The 25,553-nt window shown below is 36.5% G+C and overlaps 4 protein-coding genes and 1 pseudogene across 5 annotated transcripts; 2 read left to right on the forward strand and 3 right to left on the reverse strand.

Moving 5' to 3' along the window:
- Positions 1–2,372, forward strand: J8 (Chaperone DnaJ-domain superfamily protein). The gene is made up of 3 exons (XM_086240137.1): positions 1–503; positions 852–920; positions 2,013–2,372. Exons 1-3 carry the CDS (start codon positions 297–299, stop codon positions 2,193–2,195), a joined length of 459 nt encoding a protein of 152 aa, XP_086096263.1. The 5' UTR covers positions 1–296; the 3' UTR covers positions 2,196–2,372.
- A 1,065-nt stretch (positions 2,373–3,437) lies between these two features.
- Positions 3,438–7,867, forward strand: LOC147286914 (magnesium transporter MRS2-1). Of its 2 annotated transcripts, none has more exons than XM_086239657.1 (7): positions 3,438–3,653; positions 3,759–3,812; positions 4,386–5,004; positions 6,511–6,639; positions 6,737–7,069; positions 7,204–7,251; positions 7,570–7,867. In XM_086239657.1, the coding sequence occupies exons 3-7, from the start codon at positions 4,405–4,407 to the stop codon at positions 7,798–7,800; spliced, it is 1,341 nt and encodes a 446-aa protein (XP_086095783.1). In that variant the 5' UTR covers positions 3,438–3,653; positions 3,759–3,812; positions 4,386–4,404; the 3' UTR covers positions 7,801–7,867. The 2 variants fall into 2 exon arrangements, with proteins under 2 accessions (XP_086095783.1, XP_086095782.1); XM_086239656.1 differs by having other exon boundaries at positions 3,439–3,653; positions 3,756–3,812.
- Positions 7,868–9,391: 1,524 nt separating this feature from the next.
- LOC147286915 (GAG1At protein) lies at positions 9,392–11,310 on the reverse strand. Its single transcript, XM_086242227.1, has 2 exons — positions 11,038–11,310; positions 9,392–9,968 (listed from the first exon to the last, which is right to left on the reverse strand). The coding sequence occupies exons 1-2, from the start codon at positions 11,207–11,209 to the stop codon at positions 9,877–9,879; spliced, it is 264 nt and encodes an 87-aa protein (XP_086098353.1). The 5' UTR covers positions 11,210–11,310; the 3' UTR covers positions 9,392–9,876.
- Positions 11,311–19,982: 8,672 nt separating this feature from the next.
- Positions 19,983–21,469, reverse strand: LOC147286916 (uncharacterized). The gene is made up of 6 exons (XM_086240852.1): positions 21,406–21,469; positions 21,080–21,312; positions 20,767–20,985; positions 20,596–20,688; positions 20,391–20,492; positions 19,983–20,297 (listed from the first exon to the last, which is right to left on the reverse strand). The coding sequence occupies exons 1-6, from the start codon at positions 21,467–21,469 to the stop codon at positions 19,983–19,985; spliced, it is 1,026 nt and encodes a 341-aa protein (XP_086096978.1).
- A 261-nt stretch (positions 21,470–21,730) lies between these two features.
- Positions 21,731–25,243, reverse strand: LOC147286917 (uncharacterized; annotated as a pseudogene).
- Between the last annotated feature and the right edge of the window lie 310 nt (positions 25,244–25,553).

A 25,553-nucleotide genomic window follows, 5' to 3' on the forward strand; every position in this document is an offset into this window, starting at 1 on the left:
TCTTCTATATATCTATTATTCTATTCACCAAAATTTGATTTGACTTTCAAGGAAAAAGCCTAAAGCCAACCCAACCCACCATTAGTATATAAAGCCTCTCTCATTGTTTCCCAACTCCATCAAAATCAAATCCGTTTGCCCTGCCCATTGATCCATATTCAGCTTCAAATACCGTTTGTCTATATATATAACTTTTGGGTTCTTGTAGCCAAAGACAGAAAGGTCTTGTGGGTGTTGTTGGGTTTTTGGAGATTTGGATTCTTGACTTTGTTTGATTGGTTTTCTGGGTTGCGTCAATGGCTGCTGCTGCTGCTGGGGTTATTTGGGGCAATGGGTCTTCCTGGACTCTGTTCAAGGATAAGCCCAGGAACAAGAAGATGGTGAACAGGGTCATGGTCTCTTGTGTCTCTTCTTCTGTTATGGATCCATACCAGACTTTGAAGATCCAACCTGGTGCCTCTGAATCTGAGGTCAAGAAGGCTTTCAGACAGCTCGCTTTGCAGGTTTGATTCACATCCAATCCTCTTTTTTATTTATTTTGTTTTTTTAGTTTTCCCTTTTTATTTGATTTTGAATAATGTGTGTTACTGGGCAGAAAATTAGACATTCATGTTGCTTATTTTCTTTTCTTAAGAGTTGGGAGCTATTTTTTCTGTTTCTTGTTTTTTCTTGATGGGTTTTTTTTTTTTTTTTTTGTATGGTAGTTATTTTGTGGTACTCATATTTTGGGTAATTAGTGGGGATCCTATTTATTAGGGTTTTTATAAAAAAAACAATCAAATTTACAATCAAGTTTGTGAAAAACACTATTGTGGGGGATTTGTTGGCTGATTGTGTTTGATCAATTGCAGTATCATCCAGACGTCTGCAGAGGAAACAATTGTGGGGTTCAGTTTCACGAAATCAATGAAGCTTATGATGTATGTAACACTATGCCTTCCCTCTTCTATTATTATCATTATTATTTAAATTTCTTTATTTTTGTCCGGCATTATTTATTTATTAATTTATATCTCAAGCCTGTTGTTTTATGTTTGATACATGTACTCATTACAATGAAAATATTCTTGTACTAAATTTTTTAGGTGTTTTTTTGTTTCGGTTAAAAAGTTTTAGGTGTTAGTTTAGAAGAAATTTGGTTCTTTTTCTTTAGAGTTATGCTAAAGACACCGAATCAAATCTCGAAATTTTGGATCCAATCACGTAATTTTATTTGTTCATGTTTTAAGTTCACTTTAAAACACATTTATTTTTAACAAGATATTACCGCGTTACCTGCCATGCCAATTAGTGACTAAAATTTGAGAAAAGTTTTAATAATTCTAGAATTATTTTATAGAATTAGTTTGATTTTTGTTTTTAGGATTTTTGTTTCCTTTGAGGCTACCAATAAAACCAATTATGAGCAAAGTTTGACTGGTCATCTGCAAAACAAATACTGGTGTTAAAACTGAAATTAGCAAATTTTTTTGTCCTTATGGGATCGAATGGTGTTAAGACTTAACTTCGATCGAATATGCTTAAGAAATTAAGGTCCCAGATATTGTTTTTTATTTTTTTGTTTTTTGTTTTCATTTTTATTATTTATAGATAAAATAAGGAAAAAAAAGGTACGTGAACCACTTGTTTCCCAACTTTTTGTATTTTTTAACCCTCTTGCGTTGGGTGAGGACCATGTTGGTGATATGGAACTGTACTTTTGATAGTTTTATAAAACTTTGAAATTTAATGATCAATTATCAGCATCTTTGTGAATTGTGGGGGACAAGACAAAGTTCAATAATGTTGATGGAATGAGGCTCCATGCCACAATCAATTATCAGCATGTTTTCATCACACAAAAAAAAGATATGTATATTATCAGCATCTTTTTTTTATATATATTGCAAGAAATTCTTTGTGGTATTAGGTGTTGGGTCCCTGGATTAAGTTTCTGATTATGATTTTTTATCAAATGTTGTGGTCCCTGAAGAATATTGTCTAATTGATTTCTCTATGGTATGTCTATGCAGACTGTTATGAGCAATTTGAGAGAAGAATCCACTCCATCGGAGATGTATGAGTCGTACGATGAAGGAGATGATGAGCCCATGAGAGGAATGAACGATCCGGATTGGGACATGTGGGAAGAATGGATGGGATGGGAAGGAGCTGGAATTAGGGACTACACATCCCACATTAATCCCTATATTTAAAGAAAACAAATGTAATTAATCAACATATGATTGAACCCAAATCCATTACAACCTAGATGGGTTGTTCATGTATATAGTGGAAGTGACTAAGTGAGGATATAATTATCCTTTTTGTACATAGCTCAAGCTGAGGCAATGCCCGCATTTACAAATGAAAGTTTTCAAGAATTTTCTTCACACTTGTTGGGTTTTTTTTTTTTTTATCTCCATTTATTTTAAATGATATTTTTCGAATTATACGTGTCATCCTCACACAGGGTTATATTAATCTTCTTTGTTATTCCTAGTTTCCGACTTAATCAAATGTCATTTAAAAAAAATTCCTATGCGAAACGGTCACATAAATACATGATTTCTTTCTTATATAACTTGTTTGTGAGTTATTTTATAAAAGTGGATCTCACACACACGTTATTAGAGAGAAGTCATATATAACCATTATATATAATAGTTCACTGTCTCTCACTTCCTCAGCATTGCTTTTTCTTTTGTTCTCTTTGAAAATTGCCTGGTGATGCCCTTGATATTTTTAGATATTTTAATAGTTTCTTTAGATAAGGAAAGGAGGTTCTTTACAATATTATGAAAATAACTCACACAAGTAACTTAAAAAAATATACATAAAAAATCTAAAAATACCAAGAGTAGGAATATAACTATAATATTGGAGAAAAACTTCCCTATCACTGAGATAGTTAGAGGTAACATTCTCACATTCTTCTCATTAAAACGGCAGAGAGAGAGAAAGTGAGTGAGAGAAAAGAGAGAACCAATGAGAAGAATGTGGGGATGCTATCTCTCTCCATCCTAGTGATAAGAGAAGTTTCTCTCCAATATTATAGTTATATTCCTACTCTTGGTATTTTTAGATTTTTTATGTATATTTTTTTAAGTTGCTTATTTACACAGTATACACTATCACCGAATGCATGTGTCGCACCTGTGGCTGCTAGCTTCACAGTGAAGCCGAAGTCTATGCCAAACAAATTGGGTTTTGGAAACATGCGATGTTGGTCGAATTCTTTTATTGGTTTTATAACTTAGATGTCGATGTTGATGTGATGTAAAAATTTGGACATGGGTGGCTAGATTTTGATTGGGCTCACAAAAATAAATGATTTGAGTGTTGGTATCATTAAGCTTGTACTCAAGGCCCGCTTGGCCCATTATGTAAAAGGAGGAGTGGAGCAGTAGGACCCGTAATTAACGTACCCATTTTAAATAGGGGGTAGAAACAAAATCTGACAAAACTCACTCATTGGACTCGTGTACAATACAAAATCAAAATCAAAATTGTTAATTATTATTTTTCCTTTTTGAAAACTGAGATTGTTTCCAAAACACAAGATTCTATCAATGGTTGCTCCTCCAGAAAACCAGTAACGAAAACCATCTGATTGCCCACCGCGACTTTCAATCAACAGCTCACTTGGGCATGCTGAAATTCTCGCTTCTCAGGTACTACTCCTTCTCGCCCACTCTCTGATTCTGAATTTAGGGCTTCAATTCCATTTCAATTGCTAATTCCATTCCTAAAAACGGTTCAATTTCATTTTTTAGCAGGGAGAACCGAACGCACCCAGCTGCAAGAAACCCTGATTTTCTTTCTCATTGCAGGTGACTATTCCTCTTCTTCTTCTTCTGCTATCAATTCACATGTTTATACACGTATCTGGGTTATGTTTTTATAGTGTATTTGTGGTCTGGAAACTGGGATTGTAGACATTGAGCCACCATTGCTATTGAATTTATGCTTCGATTCCTGATGCCTTTCATTTTCTTTTGGTGGAACTGGGAATTGGAGTATTTAAAGTTGCTTTTGAATTGCAACGTTTGTATAAGTTTCTTGCCTGCTATGGATGTGCAAAGACTGAGGTTGAACATGTACGGTGTCATTCTTTGTGGAATCATATGCTTAACCCATCTTTATTTTCTTTGATATTTTTATGAATTAAGTCTCTTTATTGTATTTTGAGGTTGATCTTTCAGTATGTAATCAATCATATCTAGCACACATGATCCGTAGAATGTAATATTTGTCCAAACATGAAAGCCTTGAATCAACGGTCTCGGTAATCGAATACGTAAAGACAGTCGAGAAAGTTTAAGTACATGTATCTTACTTTCTTTGTGAGTGTAATAATTGGGAATAAATGTTATTTTTTTAATTATTTGTTTCATGTGTTGCAGCATTTAGAGCTCATAGGTAATGGATGACCTCAAAGAGCGGCTGCTTCCACCAAAAGTCCCAAAACCTGCATCAGCTATAAACCTTCGGGAACAATCTTATCGACCGTCGGCCTTTGGAAGGCAACCCCTCCAAGGTGTGGATGTTCTGGGGCTGAAGAAGCGGGGCCAGGGCCTTCGATCTTGGATTCGTGTTGATACATCTGGGAATTCTCAGATCATCGAGGTTGACAAGTTCACCATGATGCGTCGTTGTGATCTACCTGCCCGTGATCTACGTCTGCTTGATCCTCTATTCGTTTACCCCTCTACCATTCTTGGCAGAGAGAAAGCTATAGTTGTAAATCTAGAGCAGATTCGGTGTATTATTACCGCCGATGAGGTTCTGCTTTTGAATTCCCTTGATAGCTATGTATTGCAGTATGTGGTGGAGCTACAGAGAAGATTGACAACAAATGGGGTAGGTGATGTTTGGCAGTCTGATGGTTCTGAATTGAGCCGGAGGAGGGGGGGTAGAAATTTTGATAATGTGTTTGGGAGCACATCACCTGATTATTTGCCCTTTGAGTTTAGGGCTTTAGAAGTTGCTCTGGAGGCTGCCTGTACATTTCTTGATTCTCAGGTGTGTAGAAGAGCACAATAATTTAGGTTCTCTATCCCTCTTCATTATTATATGCAGGTGATGAATGTTTATTTATTTGAGTAATATTTCTCAGAATATTCATATACCTTTGCCTTTTAGAAATTGATTGAACAGATAACATAAATATCATCATATTAAGATGACCATTTAATAGTTTATGAAGACTTGTATTGTAATTGCGAGACAGTGGAAATGCATACCACAGTAACAATATCCTTGTCATATTGTGTTGAACCCAGACGTTCTGAAGTGGCCAGGACACATGATGTGGAAATAGTGAAAAAAATCTTTGCCTTCACTGCTACATTTAAAATTGTTAAGTCTTTTACAAATTATACAGTACGTTTGGTCCCAGAAATCTGGTGATCCATCTAAATTAGTAATTTGTTTTCCGTTTTAGCAAACTATTAGTTAACGTGGAATCATACTTCTGCTAGCCTTTTATTTTACACTCATAGATCAAAAGTCTGTATACTGTTTTGTCAAGTGTTATTAACATATCAAAGATTGTTATTATTATTAGAATTTTTTTTTTCATGCCTTTTGTTACTGATATGATTGTCAAACAATATTATGGTCATATTCTTTCACTAGTTGAAGAAAGCTGAAGTTTTCATTGATCTTTTAAATTATGTACTTTGCCTTGTTTTCAGTCAATGAAATACTTACTGGTATAATATGTCAACAACCGTTAAGCATATGCCTGTATGAATGTTGGAATATTCATTTGGGTTTGGGTGCACTTGCATAGCCTGTCAAGGCACATAATACACCAAATGGGGTAGGGCTGTCAGATCAGTGGTATACATAAATGACATGTGGATTGATGGAGTGATGACCATGTTTTGGGGAGTGTGGATGGAGAGAAAAACAAGGATTTTTTACTGTTATGGCCGTGTGGGGTGGAGGATTTGTCGGGTAGAATCATATTTGGTCTTCCTTGTGGGTTTTTATCTCTTCAGAGTTTAAGGAAATCCCAACTTTTGCTATTTTCTTCTTATTGGAGGGCTGTTGTAGTATAGGGGGAGGGATATTTTGTTAAAATAGATTCCTCATGTTTGTTAGTTTGTTGCTAGGTTTGGTATTCAGCGAACAGGTTGTCCTCTGTTTTGTATCTTTGTATGATTTATCAGTAGTATTTAAATAAAATCTTGTTTCTCATCAAAGAAGTAATGTGGATTTCTTTCTGTATATTTCCAGTAAGAGCACTAATGCCCTTTAAAAATTTGAAGACACCATTGGTAGTTTGAACTTTGATCATGTTTCTTCTGTATATTTCCAATAAGATTACTAATGCTCTTTACAAACTTGAAGACACCATTGGTAGTTTGAACTTTGATCATGTTTCTTCTGTATATTTCCAATAAGATTACTAATGCTCTTTACAAACTTGAAGACACCATTGGTAGTTTGAACTTTGATCATGTTCTTGTTGGTTAAACATTCTGCAATTATTAACTCATTTAATAATGGCATATTTTAAAGGCAGCTGAACTAGAAATTGAAGCATATCCATTACTAGATGAGCTCACGTCAAAGATCAGTACGCTAAACTTGGAACGTGCGCGTCGATTGAAGAGCAGACTCGTGGCCTTGACTCGGAGAGTTCAGAAGGTACTGCATATTCATCTCACATATTAGCTTCAGCCTGCTTAATCAACCAAATGGTGACCAAAACTTGTCTTCTAACCTTTGAGCTGCACCTGTTTAGGTTCGGGATGAAATAGAGCAGCTCATGGATGATGATGGAGATATGGCCGAGATGTACCTTACTGAGAAGAAAAGTCGTATGGAGTCTTCATTTTATGGTGATCAATCTGTGATGGGGTATCGGTGTAATGATGGTACATCTCTTTCTGCTCCTGTTTCTCCTGTATCTTCACCTCCCGATTCCCGAAAGCTTGAGAAAAGCTTGAGCATTGCAAGGAGTCGACATGAAAGCATGAGGAGTTCAGAAAGTACTACAGAGAGTATAGAAGAGCTTGAGATGTTGCTGGAAGCATACTTTGTTGTCATTGATAGCACCCTGAATAAGCTGACGTCGGTATGTGTAGAAGCACTTGTTTTACTGAACTTTGACGGAATATATATAGAAATGACTATATCTTATCTTCCTCTTGTCATATTAACTTGAGTTGGGTAAATACAATCTTATGTTATCTCTCTCTTGTGTTTCAGTTGAAAGAGTACATTGATGACACGGAAGATTTCATTAACATTCAGCTGGTATGTGGCTCGTTTATTTCTTTTCTCCTTAATATTTGTTGTTTCTCTCAAATGTTGCCTAAAGCACTGTTCTAAGCTACTGAACATAGAGAAAAATAAAAGAAAAAAATGCCTGGATAAAATATTGCATCGGGTATATAATCTTATTGCTTTGGAGGCAATTATTATAGAAGACACTTTTTTGAGTCAATTAATTCTGCTGGTTCAGATGACACCACAAAGATTAAGAAGATGTTAGATGTAACTTTTTGTTTGTTTCTTTGAATTTATCTATATCACGGGAACAGAAATTTAACACCAGTTAGTTTTTTCTCGCAGGATAATGTCCGAAATCAGCTGATTCAATTTGAGCTACTACTCACAACTGCAACTTTCGTTGTTGCTATATTTGGGGTTGTAGCAGGAATCTTTGGGATGAACTTCACAATACCATTGTTTGATGACCCTGGTGCATTTAAATGGGTACTTATAATTACAGGAGTAACTGGAGTTTGCATATTTTCTGCATTTGTGTGGTTCTTCAAATACAGAAGACTGATGCCACTATAGATGTAAAATGAACCTTCAATGAAGGAATTATAAATGGGAGAAAGAAATTATTACTGTTGTTTTTGTACCTTCTAGATTAAATGGAAAGTTGGCTGGATGGATCAATTGTTTCAATTTGATTCATAAGCAACTGTAAGGGATTACATACAATATGACATACATGTAAATTCACTGAAAATGAATAGTTCATTCGTAAATACATGACCTTTTTCCGGACAAGGGGGGAGAACAAAAGATGAACGTGTTTAAAGTGGTGGGCAATGGAAAATTTTGGAGGTATAGAGTAATAAATCATATTATGTCAATGAGGGTATGCCAACGGGCATTTTTGCAGCACACAGTGCCTGGTGGTAAAAAGTATGTGCAGTGCAATCCACTACCTTTCAGGGTTGAGTTTCTAACAAAACAAAACTATGGAAAAGTTATCCCTTGTTGTTTTTAAGATCACATCCTTTATGTAAATCATTTGAGAATAGCAAAAAAATAAGGCTGCGTAGAGCCTACACACCAAACAGAAGGACTAGGCACCAACGAATGCATCAAAGTGAAGGCTATGCATTATTGTTGGTTTCCAATTATATTAAGTCCCGAAAATGAGCCGGACTAATATTGAATTGTTTTATAAAATAGAGTGGATTGTCCATGCACTCTTGAAAGACTGTGAAGTAGATCTTACAATAGGTCTCACACTACTTTGTGATTCATAATTTTCCATGCGCGATTAGACGACTGTGTTTGATGAAAATAGTGGATTTGTTTGTTCACTCTTGCCTTCCTCTTTCAATTAAGATTAACCTAAAAAGCTGCGATATCACTTGTTGAGAGTCCATGGAATGTAAAGGAAAAGACTTGCTAGATATAAGTTGTTGACATCTATCTTAGCTGCAGTGGTAAAGTATAGAAATTTGGACTTATACATTGAAACTCTTGGGTCTTTGGACACACAGCCTTTACTTGAGTGTTCACTTCAAATTCCTATTTTAAGTTGATACTGCGAAGCCTACAATAAGTAGACAACTATTTAATGGCAACAAGCTCTCACGCACAAACCTCTATCTAATGGTTACTTGACCATAATTTTAAGCTTTCTTGCCCTTTGCTGTACTCTTAACATTTTTATTCTATTTACCTGCCTGCATTGTATAGAAACAATTCCCTAGCTTATATTTCCTCTACCCCCCAGTTTTACCTTGGCAATACAGTTGACCAATTTGAATGCAGTTGACATTTAATTATATATCGCTGTTCACCTACGTGACATCCTGACCGTCAATTGCATTGACCAGATCATGCAATCAACATGACGAATGTTCATAATCCCGCTGGTGATAATTCAACTGTAATTGCACAATGATCTGCAAACAAAAATCGAAAGGAACTGGAAGCTGACACCCACACAAAAATGAAAGCCATGCTGCCAAACACCTTCAGATCACCTAAATTCACAGGTGATGACCTTGATGGAGAAATTAGCAACACAAAATTTGAGTATAACAATTTGGCATATGGTTCCCCAAAATGCATGGTTGAACCTTAGCAATAATTAGGGATGGAACGATTGCTAGATAACAGAAACAAGCAAAGTCGCAATTCAAATTTATTTAGGTCATCCATACTACTAGCATATTGCTACATTTTGTAAAACCAAATAATTGTAAGAGATTCTTCCAATTTCAATAAAAATAAGGCAGAGCTTCTTTTTGGGTTCAACCATCTGAACACTCTCCAGTATTTAATCAACAGCTACTTTATATTGCAGCTCAACATGATAAGATACAGAAGTCTGCTGCTAGTTGGCAATCAAAGGCATTCCTCATGGATGCAGCTTAACATGGCAAAAAATGTAAGTTTTCTTCTAGCTGGTTATTCAAATGTAATCCTCATGGACTGCAATTATCAAAAAGAAGATAAAAATAGATATTACTCCTAATTGATCATGAGAAGCCACTCTTCTGGAGAACAGGTTGAAGAGGCAAAAAGAGTTCCAAAAAACAAAGACCTATGGCACCTTCCAACCAAACAAGAAAAACTCAAAGGAAAGTTACAAAAAGAGTTCCAAACAAGAACAGGTTCAAATCATTTATCTGAAGATGAACCCGAAGAAAGTCTTTGACTCCTTGCTTTATCAGCTTTTTCCAAGTAATCTTGATGAGATTGATGCTTTGCCCCTACAGGAGTGAACAACACTGGATTAGATTCAGAAGATAAATACCAGCTGCAACAATACCTTATACATAGGAAACACATATAGGCAAAATGGTTACTATATCCGCAGGTAACCAAAACTAAGTCTGATAACGGAGCATGAACCCACTCATACAAGGCAAAGTTGTACATTATAATCATCTGATCAAGCACACTCAATGCCAACTGAAAAAGACAATACTTTGTTTAAGAAACTACCATGAAAACAGTGACATGTATTTCCATACAATATGATTAAATCACAATGTATTCTGTCGAAAACAGTGCTGAAAGTTGCTGGCTTTTTTCCCGTTCCTTTTTACACGACAGCAAAGCAAAACAAAATGCAACTGAACAGGTTGCCCAAAATTTTATATGACAACTTGCATATTAACATGAGCCATTGAGCCTAGATATGATATTTTACATGGAAAACAAACCAAAAAGAAAAGAATTACTATGTTGCACAATTTCATACTAATTCATGAATGCAAATTATAGTATCTTCCATAACTCAGATAGCCATAATACAAATCAAATTATTAACTGTATACATAAGGAGGCTCGAGCACTCAGTAAACAGCAACCAAAAAACCCACAAGGCAATGTGAAATGATTGTGGATTTGTAACTGATAGCTCTAAGAACCCTGCACCTTACTTGCATATATAAAAAATCTTATTATTATTGCATAATTCAAATCTTATGGTATAAGCAGTATCGAGTCAAGTGACTTTTATTTGAACTGAGTTGTGTACTGGGGTGAATGTGGAATAGAACCACTTCGACCCAATTGATACGTTTTCACTGTTTGGTTGCCAAGAAAATTTAGGAAAAAAATATGAAAATCCTAAACTTCGCAGTCATATTTCAGTGGAATTTTTTCGTTTTCTCTTGTTACCAATCAAATGAAAACCCACAAAATACAAACTTTGATTTTGATCCCTTCTCTTTCATTTTCATTTTCCCACCCACCAATTCTTCGAGAACCCCAGAACGACGTCGTGTGAATCGAAACATAAGAGTGAGAAAGAGAAGTAAGAGATATACGAACCTCGATTCATGAGGTACCAAGGAACGGCAAAGACGGCGCTGATAATAACGATGCCGGCGAATACGTGCTTCTTGTCCCCGCTGTACAAGTAGTGCTCCATTCTCGCCCTAAACCCTCCTCCTCCTCCGCCTCCTCCTCCAGTTGCGCTACTGGGTTTGGCCTCGCTGCTCATCTTGTTTTGATTTCGCAACTTTTCCTCACTTTCTCGCACTTCTCTTGAGGTTTCTTTGTGCTGTGAAGGACTCAAAGCTCAGCTTCTGAAGTAGGCTGTGTAGGTGGCTTGGGCTCGACTGTTTTCTTACGGGGTAGTATTTGGTTGCGGGGTTTTAATTTCTTAACCACGTGTAGGATTGGTGGCCACCCACTTGTAAGATGTATGTAATATGTAGGGTTGATTACATTTTGTTTCCTCTAGTTTGGATCGTTTTTTTCAGTGGCCAAAAAAAAAAAAAAAAAAAAGAGTTTGGATCGTTTTTAGTGGCAAAAAAAAAAATTTGGATCGGTTTTCATTTTGAATCTTGACCTTCAAAACTCTATAATGTATATTTAATTTTAAATTATATTTCAATTTCTACCTTCAGTTAGTTTGATTGTTATTTAAAGCGTTATATGCTTACGTAAAAGCTATGAGATTCACACGTTATCTTATGTGGCACATGCAATGCGTCTACCTTGAATTATGTTGAGGGCATTTTTGCAAAATCAAATACTCATTTCACGCCCAAATTATCCATGCATGTCATCTATATGACATATGCTTTAACATAAACTAATGTGAACATCTAGTCCCTTGTCACATAAGAAAACTTGGATCATCATAACTTTTACGTGAACAATTAATGTCTCCAAAAAGTAGTCAAATACAGCCGAACCAACAAAGAGTAGAATTTGAAAGATAGAATATATTATAGAATTTTGAAGATCATGTTGCAAAGTAAAACATAACCCAAACTTAGAAAGTGTAAAGTAGAATATATTAACCTTGATATGTAATGCTAAGAAAGAAGAGTCTTATGCTATGTGCATTATGGATCCGTTTGGCATGTAGGACTAATTGGATTAGTACAAAGAATTAGATTGGATTAGACAAGAAAAATTTATGGTTCGTTAAATTAGTTTGATATCTTTTTGAAAATTATTTTTATTTTTATCTATAATAATTAGGGTAAATTACAATTATATACTTCAACTATACTTTTATTTTCAACTTGGTACCTCGTGCTAAAAAAGTTTTATTTGAGTACATCAACTTTAATATTGCATTACCTGAGTGCTTTTATTACTCTGACCATTAGAAAGGTTATTATCTGACTACGTGGTGCTGATGTGGCATACCAGACCCCACCACTAAACATTGACTTAGCTTTTAAAAATAGTCACGTTGGACCAAAAAGTAATAAAAAATCAATAAAATCATTTAAAATGATATAAAATAGAAAAAAATAAATAATTGAATTAAAAAAAAAAAAAAGAAAAAAAAAGCCCAGCAACCCATAATCCCATTAACCCCGCAACCCTCATCCCTCTCCCTCCCCCGTGTCAGAAACCCAACCCACCCAGATCCCTCCCTCTCTCCGGCCTTGATCTAGCTTGCCTTCTTCAGTGACGGAAATTAGGAATTGGACTCGCCCTCCACCACGCTATAAAGCTATTAGATTTGGATTGATGACTGGTGGACGAATAGGTCCTCAGCGCCAAAGTCGGGGGTGATAAAGCTGATCACGTGGAGAAATAAGAAAGACTAAGGTTTTTGACTCGAGGACTACCTAAAGAGAAAAAGCTTGAAGAAGACAAAGAAAGGCTTGAAGACTTGAAGGTAATGAAAATGAAGATGTATGCCTCACCAAAAGGTGACTACAATAATGAGGATGCTCGTCAACAAGATCCCAACTAATCTTCTGGATGAAGGGATGCAAATTGCTGAATCCACCTTTTTTAAGTCTTTCAAGAGGTTAATCAGATTGATACCGAGGTTGTACGGGGATGAATACCTCCACAAACCAACACCGGCCAATCTTCAGCAACTCTTGTGCAAAGCCGCAAAACGTGGCTTTCCAAACATGCTCCACAATCTAGATTGCATGCACTGGTAGTGGGAAAAATGCCAAGTGGCCTATCAAGGGGCGTATAAGGGGCGTATCGAGGGCATTACAATACTCCAAAGTCCAAATGTAGTCCTTGAGTTAGTGGCTGGGTACAACATTTGGTTTTGGCATGCTAACTTTGGTTTCCTTGAGTCATCTAACGACATAAGTATTTTGGATGCCTCTTCTATTTTTGATGATGAAGAACAAGGTTGCAACCACCGAATCAAGTACACTATCAATGACAACATGTAAATTGGGGTATTAACTTGTTGACGAGATATATCCCAGGTGGACGACTCATATAACCACAATATCGATGCCTACAAGTGAGAAGCATGCCTTATATGCATAGTATCAAAAGGCATGCATGAAGGATCTTGAAATGACATTGGGGAATTTAAAGCAAAATGGAAAATTATAAAGCACTCCGCCAAAGGATGAGATGCAAATAATCTTGGCTACATCATGAAGACATACATTATTTTGCAAAACATAATAAGAACGAGCGGCTAGAGCACGAAGATAACAAGTGAGATGACGACTTGGATGTTGAAGAAATGATCAGGAGGGCAGAGGGACGATATGAGCGTGTGGATGCTTGTCATATAGGTTGGACTTCGTTGATATTAGATGAGAGGTATAGACGTGCTCATTTGATTAGGTCATCTGAAACTTAAAGATCGAAGATCTAATTGACCACCCTTGGCGTCGACTAGGAAATCTCACCCAACTAGCACACAGACGTTGAACTTTGTTGTATTTTTATTGTGTTTCCTTATTGTAGTTTTTGTGTGTTGCTTGTGTTTCCCTTTTTTTAGAAGTGCTTCTGTTTGTCTTTTATCTTTACGAAATAAAGTAAATTATGTGTGTTGTGTGTCTTTTCTGATGGTTTATATTTATGAAATGACCATCTGTGACTTGACATGATTACAGCCAGTAACTAGTTCTGCGCACAACATTATTGCACCTGCACTACTCACATGTCAAAGTGAGATAATGGCATTGGTATCGGCTATATAGTTCTCATTAAAATAATGACATTGGTATAATTCAAATCCAAATGATAGGGGTTTGCATGTAATATTGTTGTTGATAGGGGTTTGCATCTGGATTCTATATATAATCCAGATGATCCCTCTTTGTGGGGGCTTATTTTGGTCATTCAATCATTCATAATGTGTACTGTACCGTCCCTCCATCAAAATGCATTGTTGTCAGATTGACCACGACCTTCTCATTCTACTTAAGATTGTCAAGCATGTGAGGCGGGCATTTGTCCACATTACAAGAAATGTAAGCAAAAGTCACTTTTATTAGTTACACAGAAAAATGTGACAATTAGGCATTAAGGACTAAAGTACCTCAATTTTAACAAAAATGGATGGTAATTAAGCAATAGGGACTAAAGTTTCTAAATTCTACCTCTTTCTGTACAACCATAACGGTGGCCTTTATTTACATTTTTTGTAATGCCAATAGCTTCCTTCCTTGATGGATCAATGCCCTTATACTCTAGAAAAATGTTGAGAAAGTGAAAGAATATGAAAATGATGTCATTTATAGTTGATGGTATTTAGAATCTCAAGAAAACCTCTATCGATCATTTGTACATACCTTATTTCTTAGTAATAATGTTTTGGAGACACTCATTAATGATTTTAGTGATTTGAGTTTCTAGTCCGTACTTTATTTTCTTCCTTTTGCACACCATATACGTTGTTTTCCTTGCATAAAGGAAACCCGGCCCTTTATCCCTATTGTATAGATGTCTTTCAACGACAACGACAATGATATGGTAATCCATTGTTATCAAAAGCTTATAGAATCATTTCGCTCAATATCTATAGGGTGTTAATGATATGATGTGTGATACATTTTTCATATTACTGATCGATTCAAAAGTATGTTGTTTATATGAGAATAAGTATGCATGAGTTTTAAAATGGTTTCCATTTGTTATTTATCACATCAAGATGAACTTTATTTAAGGCCATTACGAGTATCTTTTTGTTTGGTTGGACATTTGTTGATTTCCACTTGAGAATGTCCATATATTTTTGTAAGTTTAAGATTATTATAATTTTCATTAATTTGAGAGAGAAATGTAAGAATTGAATTGACTTAGCATTGTCCTACTTGGAGTCAATATGTCACAAACACTTAAAGATGCAAGTAATAGATTTATTAGTGAGACGACATAAACTAGGAAGTACATCTTAGACATGTTATTAATCTGAATTGGACTAGGTTGATTTAGTTACTTAAAGGCCTTATGCTATAAACAAGGCAATGATCAAGAAAATCTTTTATGGTGCGTTTGGATGAAGTAATTTGAAACTACTAAGGAATTCACAAATGACGGAATTAAAAATGACGTGATTTAAAATTCTAGAATTTGTAAATTCTCTTATTTGGATAAATGTAATCATAATGGAATTTAAATACGAAATTTATAATAGTTTTATAAAAGAGTGATGGTGATAGTGGCAACAATAAAAATGATGTTTGTGGTAAGTTGACGATGGTAGTAGGGGTGATGGCCCACGGGCAGTGGGAGAAATGGTGGTGGCAAAAATTGGGGTATTGGAGGTGGCGGCAACGGCGACATTGGCGGTGATGGTGATGGTGGTGGCGACGGCAACAGCGATGGTGGTGGCGACGGCAACAACGATGGTGGTGGTGATGACATTGGTGATGGAGGAGGCGGCGGCGGCAGTATCAGTGTCGGTGGTGGTGGTGGTGGTGGTGGTGGCTGTGGCGATGTCAGTGGTGGCGACGGTGGTGGCAATAGTGGCAGCTGTAGTGGTAGCGGCGGATGTGGTGTTGGTGGTGGTGGCAGCGGGCAGTGGTAGTGGTGGTGGCGGTGTTGGTGGTGGTGGTGGTGACGATGGCAGCGGTGGCGATCGTAGTAGTGGTAGAGGTGGTGGTGGCGACGGTGGGGGTGGCGGCGAAGGTGGTGTCGGTGGTTGTGGTGGTGATGGTGGCGGCGGAGGTGGCAGTGGTGGTGGCAGTGGTGGTGACGATGGTGGTGGTGGTAGTGGCAGCATGGTGGTAGTGGTGGTGGTATTGTAATTAATTGGCAAGGTGATGGGTAGACACGACTTTTTTTTTTTATTTTATAAAAATTGGAATTTTGAAAATGACACCAATTTAGGTGGAATTTAAACTTGGAATTTACAGCATTCAAATCTCAAGTTTTTTTCCACATAGAATTTACAAAATTCTATATTTATGGACCCAAACAAGGAAATTAGAGCATGTAATTTCTTAAATGCTGAGTTTTGTTTAAATTCTAAGTTTTTTTTCTCCATCCAAACACACCATTATAGTCATATTAGGACTATGAATCCTAGAATACCTTTATGTGAGGGTTTATGATTCTATTGGCTCTCTATAAAAGTATAGGTCCCTGATCACACAGTTACTAGAAGTCTTAATCTCTACCCCATACGTGAGTGACCGCTTGATTACTGTGATGGTCAGAAGGCTTGTGCATCCTGACTGGAAGTAACTTACTGCTGCCGACAGGTCTTCATCAGGTTGGTATCTCTTAAGGTCTATTATATGTTTACAATGGTATTAAGGTATATATGCTTATGTGTTTATGTTGTGTGTGCTATCAGTTATGTATTTAGAACTTACAAGAGAGAGAGAGAGTGGAAAAGAAGGAAATTGGGGATTGTCGTTCAGTGGCGAGATCAATTGGCAAGAAGGATCTTCGGGTTGGGAGGCAAAAACTCCAAAATTATCTAAACCTCGATCATAATATAGTTAACTTTGTCTCTCGGTAGGTTGTATGTACAAATTAATCATACTCCGACTAGACCAAACTTTTTAAATATAAGTAATTGTGCCCTAAGCTTTTACTGGCCTTTCTTGGATTAATTCTTAGTAAATTACTTTTGAATTTTGGTCAAAATAGTCAAGAGTTAGCTTATTCATTCACCAATGCAAGATAGAGAAATAGAGCGAGAGAACAAAAAATATTTGCTATTCAACTCCAATCACCCATTTTTGTTATTCACAGTTTCAGCCATCATTCTCGATCATATCTCTTAGGTTACTCTTTGTCCCTTTCATTTATGGTTTAAAAATTTCAGATTTCTCTCTCGATCTCTTTTGCTCCCTTTTCTCTTATAGGTCTTGTTTTTGTTCAATTTTTTTACATGTATGCAATCTTTAATTCTAGCATTATTATAGCGCGCTATAGCTACCTAGGTACTTAGATTCATATTTGAGTGCATTATATATATCTGGATCACAAGTCACTCACCAAATGCAACATGGAAGTACTGGTGCCCTAAGCTTTTACTATCCTTTCTTGGATTCTTATTCATTTTCATTCATCGATCTATCTATAATTTTCTACAAGCCTTAATTAGCACGGAGATGGGTGCCATGAAAATGGATGTTATGCGGTATGAGTTTTGTCTACTTTGGTTTCATTCAATGATATGTATAAGTGGTGTGTGCTGGGTTATTGATAATGCTTTATAGCCTGTACTAGTAAGTTTCAGTGTTTTTAAATATGTATACTGACATTTCCCCACTACATTCCTTCAAGTACAAGTACCATCCAAATAGCCAGGTCAATTATGCTACACTTCACGTTGAAATAGATGCTGCTCAAGAATTCATTACAAGAAATGTGAGTAAAGCCCATCCTTATTGGTGGCATAGAATGAGGTGACAATTGCACAATAGGGACTGAAGTGTCTCGATTTTAACAAAAATTGGTGACAATTGGACAATAGAGACTAAAATTCCCAATTGCCACTCCATTTTTTTGCCACTAATGAGGGATGTGCTTTGCTCACATTTCTTACAGTGATTGTCTATATTAATCATTAATTATTGTTGTGCACAAATAGAAATTTTTGTTGTCTCCTCACCATTTGTGGAGACTCAACGTTCTGACCAAAGATAGACTCTTCTAATTCTAAATTTCCCTTTGCCCTTAGTCCTTCGTTGTGGAGGCGCCACCTCCTTATCATGGCATGTGCGAGCACAACGTTGTGTGCCACTAGGGCATGGGCACTAGCTCATACTTGTCGGCCAATGCACTAACAGATGATCCCACTTCGAAAAGTCTCAAAATTCAGCCTCCTCACCATTGTGGAGTCACTACCAAGTTATTGGTCACATATATATAGCACTGGAGTCTATCTGTACGTCTATGCTATAATTATTAAAAAATTGTAACACCAATCTTGTTTTACATTACAAGTAGAGGATATCCATCCCCTTAAATTATAGGGTTACAATAGAATCTTCCTTTAATTTTTGGTTTATAAAATCTTTTTAAATATTGTTTTTAGCTTTTATTTTAGGTCAATTTTCTAGTTTACAATCAACAACTAGACATTAGTTAAAAAGATGAGATATGATTGAATTAATGAGACTATTCATTTTTGTTTTATAAAATAAAAAATTAGTAAATAGTCAATCTAATTTAGACTTGGCAATATATTCAATTTATGCTTACCATTGCAAGCAAGAGAAAGGAGCCAAAGCAGAGGGGAAAGGTAAAGATTGAGTAGTAGTGTTGAAGGGCAACTGTATATATATGCACATCTCTCTCTCTCTCTCTCTCTCTCTCTTCTCTCATCTCATCGATCTCTCATCTCTCTTGGGTAATAATCTTTGAAGCAGAGACATAGTGATATTAGTCTTGAAAACCTAGACCAACCTCTACTCAAAATGGAAGATCTGACTCCAGCTCGGCCTTCCACTCACTACTACAAAAGCACTTATTCTTGGCGGAATTAAATCGCTAGGAAAAAAAATTTGCTGGCGGAAAAATAGCTAAATCCGCCAGATTATTAAGCAGTGGTGGATAGAGTCTCCGCCAGCATTAAAACCGCAGACAAAACACTTTTCCTGGCGGACAGCTGTCTAAATCCGTTAGAAATACCATTTCACGCTGATAAGGCATTAAACTTTTCCTGGCGGATATATTCGTCAGCATTGACTAATTCCTGGTGGATATATCCGCCAGCATTAACTAATTCCTAGCGGATATAACCGCCGGCATTAACTAATTCCTGGCGCATATAACCGCCGGCATTGATAGTATATCCGTCAGAAAAAGTAATAAAATATATAAAAAAATACTTTCCTGATGGATATAACCGCCGGAATTGATAGTGTATCCGCCAGGAAAAGTAATAAAATATATTAAAAAAATACTTTCCTGGCAGATATAACCGCCGTCATTGATAGTGTATCCGCCAGGAAAAGTAATAAAATATGTTAAAAAATCATTTCCTGGCGGATACAACCGCCAGAATTATTGAATATATATATAAAAAAAAATTATATTTGAAATAATTAATATAAAATAAACTAATTAATATAAAACATTTTCAATAATAATTATACACTAATAAAGATAAAATCTTTCAATTAACAATACATGTCAAATAATATTATTCCATCAATAAAAATAAGATAAAGTAGACAAACAAAAATAATCTACTCAAGTCCCGCAGCAAAACCCGAACTGGAAGCTGAATGTGACCCTGATCCTCCATGCGGACTAAACTGTCTCATAAATTCTTCATCACCTAAATTACCGGAAAGCAATCCGGAAAATCCAACACCGGTAGAATGATGTGACCCACCCAGAGATGGCTGAAAAGGTACCTCTGGCCGATACATAGGCATCTGCAAAGGTGACTGAGGCATAAACGGCATCTGGTACATAGGATGCATCGAGAACCTTCCATAGGGAGAATGTGGAGGCTGACTCTGGTCGGAAGGCTGTTGTGGATGCGAGCTCTGCGGGTGTGTCTGTGTCTGCATCATCACTTGCTGCTGTTGTTGCTGCATAACCATCATCATTTGTTGCTGCTGCTGCTATAGCTGAGTCTTTAACAGCTCAATTGCCTCATCTTGGGCAGCCTGCTTAGCCTGAACAGCCTTATGCTTATTCTGCCATTTGAGGCACTGTGCCTCCAAAAGAGCTTCTCTTGTCTTCGATGATCTCCGAGAAGAAGTACTAGATTGAGCCCTAGGATAAGGCACCATTTCAGGTGTCACCCCATGTCCATAGAGCCGAACTCTATTTTTCCTCTCAGGACCTATCTTCTCAACATACACTTCTGTGCGAAGTTCAGAAGTGTCATCCGCTCCAGACTCAACCCGTGAGTCAACGGAACTCTCCATGGACATCTAATAAACAAATATTTAGATAAATTTGTAAGTAAAATTTAAGAACATAAAATACACACTATGGAAAAAAAAAAAAACTAGTATAATATTTACCCATCTCTCCTCCGATGGCACATCAATCCAACTATTGTCTTTGCGCGTGTGGGTGACACGAAAGAAAGTAACGGGATCGGGTTCAACTCCATGCTTCTTCTTCTAAAAATTTAAACCATTAAAAAAAATAATTTAGAATATATTTATGTGCCCTAATTAAATAAAATTGTAACTCAATAAGATGAAATAAATTAACTATACTCACATAATCTTCACGAAGACGTTCAAATGTCCACGATCCTGATGTATGGCTCATCGTTTGTTGAGAACGATTAGCTTTATTTTTCACAGCTATCTCCTAAAAAGTCAGACAGAATATAAATTAGTCATAATTGCACATACTAGTATTATTAAATATTTGATTAAAGGTTGTCACCTGAGTTTTTGGGTTATCCCAATGTTCCACCATCTTCGCCCACTGCACAGGATCTACATTATTGGGACATCTCAACCGCCGCTGACCTGTCCTGCCAGTGTAGTACTTCCCTTTCAAATATGCTCTGTATTCTTTATAAGCATGTTCAGCAATGGCCAAAGTCATGGTCTTAATCACGGGCATTTTTACCAAATCCTCATCAAGAAAAGTGATAGTGCCCTACATCCATAAAAGATTAAAAAAAAAAACAATTATATATAAATATTTACAGGTATTGTACTTTTAATATTTATTTTAAAAAATAAATTGATACCTGTATTCTGTCCCACAAAGTGTTCTTTGTTTCTTTTTCAACCAATCTCCAATCATGCACTAGAGGAACATTATTGGGATCTTTTACTTCAAAAGATATAAACTTGGAAAACTCTATACTGTTTTGAGAAATACACTTCCCGCTCGGACTAAATTCACAATACTCTTTACCCCTATGATCTTTACCAGCCCACTTAATCTTTCCGAGACTACGTCTTCTCCTTTGGGGTATTGCTACATCTTAATCCAAATTAATATACATGAATGACAAAAATATTGTAAATAATAGAATAAAGAAAAACTTTATATAAACAAACTATAGCTTACCATTTGAACTAGCCTCAACCTGCTCATCGTGGTGCTCGTCCATATGTTCTTCATTATCACTCATCTAAATAAATTATAATTAACTATATATATATATATATATATACACCACCAAATACATACTACATAAATATTAATTAATTAAATAAAACTAAATTGCTATAAAACCAATTATAAACACACAAATATATTTTAACGTGGAAAACCCTCGAAAGGTAAAAACCACGGGATCTAGTCCAGCACAAAAAAAAATCACTAATAAAAAAGTATTACATAAGAGTTCTTAATTACAAAAAAACACCAAAAAAATAAAAATAAAAATAATTTAAGCATCTATATCATCATCAAGCTCATCGTCAGCAATTGAATTAACCAATTCAGTGGGCAAAGGTAATGCTTCATCAAAAGGTGTCTCTTCCACGCCAACCCTTGTTTGCATATCTTCATTGTCAAGTACCCGATCATCCAGATTTGGTATGACATAATCATCGGTATCTTTATCCTCTAATGCATCAAAAAAGTCCCTCGGATGCGTTCAGACCACTACATGCCAATCTGTTTCAATCGAATCTGCAACATAAAATACTTGCATTGCTTGTGAAGCTAGTATGAAAGGGTCATCCCTAAATCCCAATCGATTGAAGTTTACCAAGGTAAAACCATATTGATCTGTCTTCATACCCCTAGGACTTCCACTATCAACCCAATCACACTTAAACAACATCACACAACGACCCATATCTTCTGCCTCGGTAGGACCACAATATCTAACCAGAAACATATCTGTGACAAAACCATAGCAATTAACTTGCCCAACACCACCTGGAATATTTGTAGGTACAAATACACCACAATTCTGATTCTTATGCTTATCATCCACCGATTTTATTCGAAATCTAAAACCATTAATAGCGTGGCTTTTGTATTTCGTCACAAGTGTGCGAGGAGGATTAGCAAGCCAATGCAAGTCATCGGATATCAACGAATCATTAGCATAAAACCTTGCATTAATCTGTGAAAAAAATGATGTAGAAAGATTAGGTAAAAATTAATATTAGGGACATGATGTAGAAACTTAGTAATTGAATTCTTACATGTTTCTTGAACCATTCAAGAAATTTCTGCTTTCTTATCTCCATGATTTGTCGCCTAGTGAACCTTTCCCTTCAATGTTTATCTCTCAAAAAGTCCTCATGTTGCCTTCTAAAAGGGATTACTTCATCACAATTATCAAGAATGTATCTGTGGCATCGATTCTTATCATTTAGATCAAGCTCCACATTTTCACCTAAACCTAAATATTGGCCTGTGGAGTCAAAAATTGATAACCCACTACATATTCCACGTCCAATACCATCTGCATTTCGACCCTTACGATTACAACAAGTATCAACATCTCTAAGGTACATGGAACAGAAAGATAAACCCTCATCAACCAAATACCCTTCAGCAATAGAACCTTTAGGACGATTCTTATTTCTCACATACCGCTTCAGTGTTTGCAAATACCTTTAATATTTAACATGAAAAAAAAAATATTAGAGAATCAAAACTAAAATTAATGCAAATTAAGCATAAGGAAACGACCATTACCGTTCAATGGGATACATCCATCTATATTGAACTGGTCTTGCAATAGCAGCTTCATTTGCCAAGTGAATTCGGAGATGCACCATGACATCAAAAAATGAAGGAGGGAAAATCTTCTCCATCTGACATAAGGTCAATGCAATTCTAGAGTTTAGTTGATTGAATACTGCCTCAGTTTTCTTCTTGCTACACAACTGTCTAAAGATTGCACTCAACTCTAGTAAAACCATAGTGACAGATTTGGGTAACACACCACGTATCGCAAGCGGGAGTAATTGTTGCATTAAAACATGACATTCGTGACTTTTCAACCCATTTATTTTTCTCTCATTCACATTGACACATCGAGACAAATTTGCTGAATATCCATCAGGAACCCGAATAGTAGACAACACTTTGCAAAATGAGGTTTTTTCTTCTTTACTCAATGTGAATATTGCCGGGGGCAAAAATGTTTTATCTCCTTCTCTACGAGGGTGTTGACTATGTCTTATATTTAAGACTTCAAGATCTGCACGTGCAACCAATCTATCCTTTGTCCTCTTCGCAATATCCAACAATGTTCCAACCACATTATCACATACATTCTTCTTAATATGCATGACATCGAGATTGTGTCTGATAAAAAATGCCTCCAATAGGATAACTCAAAAAATATGCTTTTCTTTCTCCACTGACTGTTATTACTTCTAGAAATTGAAGTCTTCTTTGTCCCACAAGAGCATTTTGGTCATGCTTTCCAAAAGTGAACCTTAAACTAGATAGTTGTTCAAGACATTGTAACCCATTCAACTGTCTTGGTGCCTGACGATCTTCTCGATGACCGTTAAATGATGCTTGTTCTCTTAGAAACCTATGCCCAATTGGTAAAAATCTTCGATGCCCCAAATAACAAATCTTACGACTCACAGGCAAATGTTCAGATACATTATCATCCATGCAATGCGGACATGCTTTATATCCCTTAGTACTCCATTCAGACAACATTCCATAAGCTGGAAAATCACTAATGGTCCATAACACAGCAGCCTTCATCTTAAAAGTTTGGTTTGAAAACACATCATACGGGTAGTGCCAACCTTCCACAACTCATTCAACTCATCAATTAATGGTCGCAAATATACATCAATGTCATTTCCAGGACTTCTCGGTCTTGGAATCAATAAGGACAATAATAAATTTGGTTGCTTCATACACATCCATGGAGGCAAATTGTAAACAGAAAGCATCACAGGCCATGTGCTATGGGCATTGCTCATATGGCCAAAAAGATTAAATCCATCACTTGCCAGCCCTAAACGCACATTTTGAATTTCTGACGCAAAATCAGGGTACAAATTATCTAAATGCTTCCATGCCGAAGAATCTAACGGATGCCTCATAAACCCATCCTTGGGACATATGTTCAGCAATATGCTTCGACATAAAAAACCTCTTCAATCTCGATTTTAAAGGGAAGTACGACATAACCTTAGCTGAGACTTTCTTTCTAGAAGTATCATCTCCTTTGTTATCTTTATATCTTGATTTGCCACAAACCAAACATGCAGTCAATTTTGAGGTGTCTTTCCAATATATCATGCAATCATTAGGACATGCATCAATCTTCTCATATGTGAGACCCAACCCATTTATAAGTTTCTTTGCCTTATAACACGAGTCTGGCAAACAATCTCCATCAGGCAACATTCTTTTAACCAACTCTAGTAACGTAGTGAATAAACTGTCCTGCAAACTCCCTAAACACTTGATCTGGTACAATCTTACAACGGCCTCCAATTTCTTAAACTCTTTACAACCAAGATACAACTCTTGATCAGCCTCTTCAAGTAACTTGAAAAAACTTTCGGCCTCTGCTGGACGCCCATCTACGATAGTAGGATGTGTACGTCGATGACCCAACCTCTTCTTCCGTTATTGATTGAACAAAAATGTCATTAAGAAAATCATGCATGCCATCCATCTCTCCTCCTACGTCATCTTCTAGCTCCTTTAAATTTGGCTCTCCAATATTAGGCTCCCCATGATGCTGCCACCAAGCTTTTTGGTAATCTTTATCCATATCATGCCAAACAAGATGATACACAATAGTTTGTCTTCCAAAAATATATCTATTGCAACATTTTTTACACGGAAATTTGAATTTATCTGGCCCAACACCATTCGCAGCCGCTTGATCCAAAAACAAATTGATTCCATCTACGTATGCCTCTAACTGTCGCGGTATCGTCAACCAAGTCCTATCCATGCTGGAAGAAAGATGGAGAAAGAGCAAGAAGAGAAGCAGGAAGAAGAGAAAAGGAAGAAGCAGCACGCGAAAGAAGAGAAAGAGGAAGAAGCGACGCGAGGAAGAAGAGAAAAGGAAGGAGAAGAAGAAAGAGGGTGCGCGCTAGGTTAAGTACTCAATCCTGGCGGTTTGGACCGCCAGGATTTATTTATGCTTGCGGTCTAATCCGCCAGAATTGAGTTCGTGCGGGAATTTTCCCACTCACTCAATCCTGGCGGTCTATTCCACCAGCATTGATCAATTCTGGCGGTCCAATCCGCCAGGATTGAGT

The sequence above is a fragment of the Dryas octopetala genome, chromosome 4, assembly GCF_963921425.1.
Source record: "Dryas octopetala chromosome 4, drDryOcto1.1, whole genome shotgun sequence".
In the NCBI taxonomy this organism is placed as follows: Eukaryota; Viridiplantae; Streptophyta; class Magnoliopsida; order Rosales; family Rosaceae; genus Dryas; species Dryas octopetala.

Coding starts and splice junctions, on each gene's coding strand:
- LOC147286916 (XM_086240852.1), bottom strand. CDS start 21,469: ATGAGTGATAATGAAGAACATATGGACGAGCACCACGATGAGCAGGTT. Junction 21,313..21,405: donor GGTTGAGGCTAGTTCAAATG/GTAAGCTATAGT, acceptor ATTAAGATGTAG/CAATACCCCAAAGGAGAAGA. Junction 20,689..20,766: donor GGGATAACCCAAAAACTCAG/GTGACAACCTTT, acceptor CTGACTTTTTAG/GAGATAGCTGTGAAAAATAA.
- LOC147286914 (XM_086239657.1), top strand. CDS start 4,405: ATGGATGACCTCAAAGAGCGGCTGCTTCCACCAAAAGTCCCAAAACCT. Junction 7,070..7,203: donor CCCTGAATAAGCTGACGTCG/GTATGTGTAGAA, acceptor CTTGTGTTTCAG/TTGAAAGAGTACATTGATGA. Junction 7,252..7,569: donor ATTTCATTAACATTCAGCTG/GTATGTGGCTCG, acceptor TTTTTCTCGCAG/GATAATGTCCGAAATCAGCT.
- LOC147286915 (XM_086242227.1), bottom strand. CDS start 11,209: ATGAGCAGCGAGGCCAAACCCAGTAGCGCAACTGGAGGAGGAGGCGGA. Junction 9,969..11,037: donor TTGGTACCTCATGAATCGAG/GTTCGTATATCT, acceptor TCACTCCTGTAG/GGGCAAAGCATCAATCTCAT.
- J8 (XM_086240137.1), top strand. CDS start 297: ATGGCTGCTGCTGCTGCTGGGGTTATTTGGGGCAATGGGTCTTCCTGG. Junction 504..851: donor TCAGACAGCTCGCTTTGCAG/GTTTGATTCACA, acceptor GATCAATTGCAG/TATCATCCAGACGTCTGCAG. Junction 921..2,012: donor AAATCAATGAAGCTTATGAT/GTATGTAACACT, acceptor ATGTCTATGCAG/ACTGTTATGAGCAATTTGAG.